The sequence below is a fragment of the Triturus cristatus genome, chromosome 8 (genome assembly GCF_964204655.1).
Source record: "Triturus cristatus chromosome 8, aTriCri1.1, whole genome shotgun sequence".
NCBI lineage: Eukaryota > Metazoa > Chordata > Amphibia > Caudata > Salamandridae > Triturus > Triturus cristatus.
Genome location: NC_140591.1, coordinates 41328235 through 41335849, shown reverse-complemented (window position 1 = coordinate 41335849; position 7615 = coordinate 41328235). Strand labels below are relative to the sequence as shown.

The 7615-nt window shown below is 41.9% G+C and overlaps 2 protein-coding genes across 4 annotated transcripts in view; both read right to left on the bottom strand.

Annotated features, from left to right (window-relative positions):
* Window positions 1-3326: 3326 nt before the first annotated feature.
* LOC146799924 (reticulophagy regulator 3-like) lies at window positions 3327-5690 on the bottom strand. Of its 2 annotated transcripts, XM_085620877.1 has the most exons (2): window positions 4864-5242; window positions 3327-4725 (listed from the first exon to the last, which is right to left on the bottom strand). In XM_085620877.1, the coding sequence occupies exons 1-2, from the start codon at window positions 5052-5054 to the stop codon at window positions 3708-3710; spliced, it is 1209 nt and encodes a 402-aa protein (XP_085477003.1). In that variant the 5' UTR covers window positions 5055-5242; the 3' UTR covers window positions 3327-3707. The 2 variants fall into 2 exon arrangements, with proteins under 2 accessions (XP_085477003.1, XP_085477002.1); XM_085620876.1 differs by having other exon boundaries at window positions 3327-5690.
* Window positions 5691-5984: 294 nt separating this feature from the next.
* LOC146799922 (uncharacterized) overlaps window positions 5985-7615 on the bottom strand; it is a 96841-nt gene continuing 95210 nt past the window's right edge. Inside the window, exon 5 of one of the 2 annotated variants that reach the window (XR_014967602.1) lies at window positions 5985-6368. The gene's annotated coding sequence lies outside the window, so the exon portion shown is untranslated. The remainder of the gene's footprint in view (window positions 6369-7615) is intronic. The other variant, XR_014967600.1, reaches the window with a different exon arrangement.

The following is a 7615-nucleotide window of genomic DNA, read 5'->3' as shown; positions in this document are numbered from 1 at the left end:
GTGTATGATATCATCAGAACTCTGTGGTGGAAATGTAGGACCATTATCCACGCGTAACTAATATTATCCCCCAAAAATAAAGGTTATACATTGAATCCCTGCAGTTTCAGGTTCTTGAGGACTTTGTGAACCCCACACCGCACAAGCTTGTTACCAGGCTCTATGTCAGAATGCAGGAGACAGCACTGGTGCGTGTCCCTGGAGTCCGCCAGGCATGCGCCCATGCTTTCCCAGTTTACCATTACAGAGGTTCAGTGGTTCTTTTGCTGCGCTCACGCTCTGGCGCTATTGGCCAATTATAGGCTACGCTTGGTGCACTTTAAATATCTAGACAATCCCCACTGCGTCATATGCTCGGAACTGAGCGCTGATTTCCTTCATCTAGCTTGGACCTGGCAGGGATTGCGCCAAATGGCATATTGTCTTTGATGCTATTGATGAGTTCACAGGCTTGCAGCTTGAGTGTACTCCCCAGGTAGTGCTGCTGGGTTATATTAAAGAGGTCCTCCCTTGGAGCTGTGGAATCTGCCCACTCTTCTGCTCCTGCTAGGCAAACAACAGATGGTGATCTATTGGGCCATCTCATGGTCCCACGGCTGGTCGATTGGCTCAAGGATGCTGTGTACTGCCAGGACCACTTGACGGCGTATTGGAACCTGATGCTGGTCCGGCCGCGCCCCAAAGACATTTGGTCCCCCTTTAGAATTGCATTTACGAATGCAAGATGGGGAGGGAGTGAAGGACGCCGACTCCGGTGCTCAAGATGCAGAATAGTGTGCAATATTGCCTCCTACAATAAGTGCCCTCAGATGTGGTAAGTTTGAGCTACGGCGTGCCACATTTTAGTAGAGCCCCTTCACAAAGGCAAGTGGAGACATCAGGGTGAGAGCTTCGGTTACCCACTCCTCTTAGGTGGTTGCCCTGTCTCCCATCTTCTTTCCTCCCCTGCTTTACCCCTAATTCGCATTGCTGCTCATTGACCTCTTGTGAATTGTAAAGTTTGTTTATTTGCTGGAATTGACTGTGTCACCAGATCGTTGTACGGCCTACACTTGTATGATCTGCTGTGGTGTGTGGTTTTTCTGTGTAACTCAGTTTAAAACTTCTATAAACAGAAATTTAAAGAAAAAAGGTTATATATTGAAATATACCTGGACCTTAATATTTACATAATTCATTAAGGCATCCCCATGTGCATCAATGGAATAGAAAAATGTGCCCCATGGTCCACAATGTGAAAGTTACCAATAAAATATGTAACAGGATCAAGGAGCTATCTCTCCTTACAGCATGCACAATGCAACTTCCACAGTGGGAGGGTAGATTCAACACATTTGTGTGTTTTTCCAAAGCTAGAAAGCGCAAGAATGTAATGTTACCTGACATTGGCAAGGTATAGACCTTGCTTCTTCATAAACCTTACAACTCTGCATGCTGAAAAGTGAATGAAACCCTCCAACATTTACCGTAGCCAAACAATTTTTTGGATGTGTTGCTGACATCGACTTATAATTTCATGATATACTAAAACACACCTTAGTCTATGCTTATGTACGAGATTTCCTGTGTCTGCATTTGCCAATGCACACGTAGCTGCAAAAAAGTATGGAATTTCTTCTCACATCCATTACAACAGATTGTTATTTCTATCTTTGTGTGTTAACTAATTGACCACTAGGCATAATAAATCATGAAAGTTCTTCCCTCATTTACTACATCTGTGGGTTTGCAGGAAGTGTCTTACATTTTTTGAATGACTGAAACATCCTTCATATTTTATGTTGTTTTTCCTGTGTGATTGCTGGTAGTATTTTAGGTATGTTGAGCTAGCAAAGCCAATTCCACCTTCACTGCTTTTGTATGGTTTCTTGTCTGTATGCTATCAAAGATGGATGGTTAGGACTGATGCTTGAGTAAGGCTCTTTCCACATCCACTGCATGTATATGTTTTTTTCTGTTTGCTGCTGACCCTTTAGACGCATGGGTTTACTAAAGCTCTTTCAACATTCAATGCATTTGCATGTTTTTTCTTCTGTATGCCATTGGAGACAGATGGTTAGGTCTGATGCTTGAGTAAAGCTCTTTCCACATTCTCTTCATGTGTATATTTTTCCTGTGTGTGTTAAATGGTGGTTCTTTGGATGTATGTATTTATTAAAGCTATTTACCTATTCACTGCAAGTGTATGGTGTCTGTGCTACATGCCTTTGCAGATGGATGGTTAGGATTGATGCTCAAGTGAAGAATTGTCCACACTCACTCCATGTATATAGTTTTTCTCCTGTGCTTGCGCTGGTGGACCTTTATTTTGATGAAGAGGCAAAGCTTATTCCACATTAACTGCATGTGTATGGTTTTTCCCCTGTGTGTGTTCGCCGGTGGCTCTTTAGATGTGCAGATCTACTAAAGATCTTTCCACATTCACTGCAGGTGCATGGCTTTTCTCCTGTATGCTTTTGCATATGGGGGTTTAGGTGTGCTGCTCGAGTAAAGCTCTTTCCACATTCACTGCAAGTGTATGGTTTTTCTCCTGTATGCCATCGCAGATGGATGGTGAGGTGTGATGCGTGAGTAAAGCTCTTTCCACATTCACTGCATGTGTATGTTTTTTCCCCCGTGTGTATCAGATGGTGGCTCTTTAGATATGCAGCTCTCCTAAAGTTCTTTCCACATTCACTGCAAGTGTAAGGTTTTCCCCAGTGTGCATAGGCTGATGTTTCTTTACAGATAAACAAGCAAATCTCTTTCCACATTCACTGCAAGTGTATGGCTTTTCTCCTGTGTGTGTTAGATGGTGGCTCTTTAGATATGAAGATGTACTAAAGCTCTTTCCACATTCACTGCACGTGTATGGTTTTCCCATTGTATGTGGTGCCTCTTTAGATGTGAGGACTTACTAAAGCACTTTTCACATTTTTGGCTAGTGTATGGGTTTTCTCCTGTATGCTGTTGCAGATGGATGGTCAGGTCTGATGCTCGAGTAAAGCCCTTACCACATTCACTACATGTATATGGTTTTCCCCTTGTGTATTTTCGCTGGTTGACCTTTAGTTTTGATAAATCAGTAAAGTGTTTGCTACTTTCACTTCATGGATATGTTTTTCCCCAGTGTGTGTTCGTTGATAGATCTTTAGATGTGCTGAGAGAGTAAAGTTCTTTCAATTTTCAATGCTTGTGTCTGTGGTTTCTGCTGTATGTGTTTGATATATGCCCCACAAAGTAGATGTCATCTTACATTCATTGCACCTAAATAAGCTTTCTGTTGAGTTGTTATTGGTGGCAGTGTAGGGATGAATGATTAAAACTCTTCTCACAAACACAGAACATTTTTTTTTTTTTTTAGAGATCATTATTTTATTACTAGAATAACATATTTGGCCATTCCTACCACTGAAAATTTGAGGGGGATTGTTAAAAATAAAGAACATGTGTACAGCATTGTTTTGTGGATACATCAAATGCTTCTGAAGGAACACATATGAAGAGCATCTATTTTTTTCTGTCAAAGAATAGCTTTTGTTTACTTTTTCTAAACTCAAACTAATCTTACAGACTCAGACGTCACAGTGATGAGCACAACTAGTTTGAACGGAACACTGGCCGAAATCTCATTTGCACACGCACACAAAGACAGAATTCAAAGATTAAATCTACAATTAACATGTTTCATCAAACCTTTCTTAGGTCTTACAGAAAACACCAAGGGCTTATTGATGGCCACGGTTAGTTGTTTGATCAAACTGGTTCAACTCAGACTGGTCAAGCAGTTCAAAATCATCCCCTTCTGCATCAGTGTCCAATTCAGAACTAGAATTTCTGTGATATGTTTTTGCTGGTCGTGGCGGATTGTCACTGAATAAGGGCATTTGTTGGGCAGCTCCTGATAGGGCATACTGGATCATCCCTCTGGTAACTAACCCAGCTAAATTGCTTGTGAAATTCTGAACAGGTGGTAGTCCGCTAAGCGACATCTCAGCGTCTAATTCTTCCTGGTCGTAGTAGAGCTGTGCTTCTTCTGCCCTCTGTGAGTGATAAGCAGTGCTTGGGATGCCAAAACTAGTATCATCTTCATCATCTAGTCCCAAAGCTTCAGGATTTATGGATGGAAAATCTGGAAGGTCTCTTGCAAATGACTCCTCTGGATCACTGTGGTGGTCAAAATCTTCAGACCCCTCAGTCAGGGGAGTCTGCCCCCTGGACAGATTAAATGTTCCATTTTCAGTATAAGATATTTCAGCATCTGAATGTTCAGAGTCAGAAATTGTCAGTTCTTTAGCAACAGCCGAGTCATCCAGCTTTGGGCAGAATGCTGCAAGTTCTTCCTCGCTGTCACTATCGTCATCAGTATGTCTTTGACGAAGCACTCGACGTCTCATTTCTCTCTCCTTCTGCTTTGTCACCATGTAGCCTCGTACACTGAAGTCCAGCCGCTGCAGGGCTGGCTCCATCTTCAAGTAAATCTGTTGCCACAATCTGTGGTAAACAGCAAGGGGCCACAGCAGAACAAAAAGCAACATGAAGTATGACACCACAGCACCAGGAATATAGTGGCCCAATACAGCAAAGAACGTAAAAACAGCACAACCTAGAATGCAAAACTTGCTAGGATTTTCACTCTTGAAAAGCAATAAATTCTCTAAAAAAATGGCTGTGCTAACCAGTGCTTCAGCGGCATGGTGACACATTTCTGGCAGGCTGAGGAGGTGTGGGTGGACCATGCCCCAACTCTCATGAGCACCTTGGTCAGGTCTTGCAACTCTGCATTCAGGCCATATTTTGTTCTTCCACTGATCCACACAAACCATCAATATTAGTCCAAATGTGATCAAAAATACTATTCTGAGCGAGGTCAGTGCAAAAAACCAGAACACTACATTTGCCCACAGACACAGCAATGCGCTGTGTCCACGTTTCTCCCACAGCAACAGGGCCTGGAGATAACTGAGCGCCGGTTCGTAAGGCTCCAATGCTGCGCGCAGTTGCTCCTGCAGGAACAAGACTCGCTGTTCTCGCTCAGTGCCAGGAACTGTCTCTCTCTGCTCCATCGTCGCCATCTTACCGCTCCCCAACCTCAAGTAATGATGTCACCAACAGAAGGCATCTATGTCACCTATGACACTGTGACGTCATTCCACATTATATAGTGTAAAAAAGCCAACGGAGGATTAGACGAGAAAGCAAGATAAATTCAAACTTAGATCACCAGTGAAGAGGGGCGTAGCACGCAAAGCAAAATAAGCTATCCAGAATAACACAGAACATTTATGTTATTTCTTTTGTTTGTTATTGAACTCTTAGTTGTGATGGCTGATGAACACTATTGCCACATTCGCTCTGTCCTCATCTCATGGGTTTTCCCCTGTGCATAGTTGGTGATCCAACTTCAGTATTGAGGAGAAGGCAAGCCTCGTCTTACGTAGTGTGTATGCTTTTTTCTTTGGGGTTTAGAGTCTAAGCTTCGGTTATATTTTGGCATAAATCATCTTAATGTGTTTGCTGACTGACCATTGTGGTTCTATTTACATTTTAATATTCGCTAGGTATTTGCAGTGCATCTATTCTTGCAAGACTGATAACATATGTAAGGTCTTTCTATCAGGAGCGGTCTCTTAAACCTGCGTTAAGAACTTTCTAAGATGTGTGCAAAGATTTAAGCACACAGCTTATCTAATTAGTCTGTTTCTTGGACAGTATTTATGAAATACACACACAAAGAAAACTCATTACCAAGTCGTTATGTTCTAGAATAATGTTCTGCATTGCAAGTAGCCAAATACTTTTCTCTGAACTTTCAGATGTCTGCTTCAAGATTCATATTTTCTATACCTATGGTCTCTTTCTACAGATTGTAAGGTCCAGCCAAAACAGTGTTTATGATACACTAACACCACAGCATCGATATTATCACGTTAGAATGGGAAGCACTGTTGTAACTACCTTAACCCCTTCAGTGCCCGCTCCTTTCCCCGCCCTGTGCCGGCCGTTGCATTAGCGGGCGGGGTCTATGACGAGCTGGACTCGTCATGGGCACAGCGCAACCGCGGCCCATGACGAGTCCAGCTCGTCATGGGCACTGAAGGGGTTAAAATTACCTATGATAAAGTGTGGTATCTAGCATGTTTTAATATTGGATGTGTTCTACCACTGTAATTTTTGTGATTTTAATTTATTTGGATGTTTTGGGTCCGGCAGCATGGATGTCCTCAGCCTCTTGAAGCCGCTGGATTGCACTTAATGTTCTTAGTTGTTCTATTTCAAATTACGGTTTGGCATCATCTCTGGTTCTTCTTGAGCATCAGATAGCTTTCCTGTATTGTTAATTTTTCTTCATCACTCTTCTTCTTATTAAGTGTTCCGGAATCTCCTGTCTGGGGATACAAAAATATTTGTAATGTCAAAATCCATAAGCAGCAAGGTGTACACTATGTCTCTGATGAAATGTAAAAGAAATTGAACACTTGAATACATTCCAGCCACTGGTATTTACTCTAGGTAGCAATGCAGTCCATCTTTTTAGCTCAGTGTGCCACTATCAACAATAATAATTCTTATCGAAATCAGCATTGATCGTGCTCCCAAAAAAGACCACAGCCACGTATGCACCAGAGTCTACATTCATCTGATTAGTAACATAAGCAAAGCAACAACACATTATGGTATTGACCTTGTTGGCCTTGGTCAGTGAGTTGTGGCTCAATTTTATGCACAGCAAGACAAGTAATACATTTCACTTTATAATGTTCAATTGTTAGGAAAGAATAATGTTACAATGAAAATAAAACACAGCATAGCAGTTCGAAAAATAGAATCATTTTCAGGCCAAAAACCAAATCCTAGAGAGGAAATGAGAAATGGGTGGCATGTAAAAGTGTATGATGTCTGTAAGTTCACTGACAAAGACAGCGGCCAGGCAATGTCTATATGATCCCAAAGTGCGATTAGAGGGGCTGCTACATTTTAGTGTATTGCTGCTTCCTGTTGGATACACAGAGAATGGCCCATTTGTTCAATAATGGCGTGTTTATTAGATTCAACACAAACAGTTTAGAGGGAGGGCAGTTCGTAGTGTTCACAACCTTACCCTAAGCAATTAAGTTGGCATGGCGAATTTGTTTCAACACTGTCCAGTCTTAAACAAACTGCTGTCAACCATATGACGTGCCATTAGATTTCGATGGGATACATGATGCTCAGATCAGTCAGGAAGCAAGCAGATCTGCTAATCAGAAAAGTAAGATGTGTAGGACTAACTGAAATGGATTGGAACAGGGCTTATGCACAAATTAAAACAAGTTCTGGAAGTAGCAGATTTAAAATGACACACAGTATACTCAACTTCCAAGTAGCTACATGAGCTATATCTGTACCAGGTATGGAAATCGCAGAGCAGATTTTTATCCACATATTGTTGTCCTGATGATTACTAGCACTGTAACTGTGAGATAAAAGTAAACTTATTGAAAGGTGTTTAAAGAGACAACAATTTCTGTATTTACCCTGCTACCAGGTAGGAGAAGAATAGCCGTGCACTGGTTAGACTGATCAGGCTCAGCAAGAGCCTTAAAGCTGCTGCTCACTGGAGAGTTGCTGAAAAACTTCACATGCAGCGCACAGG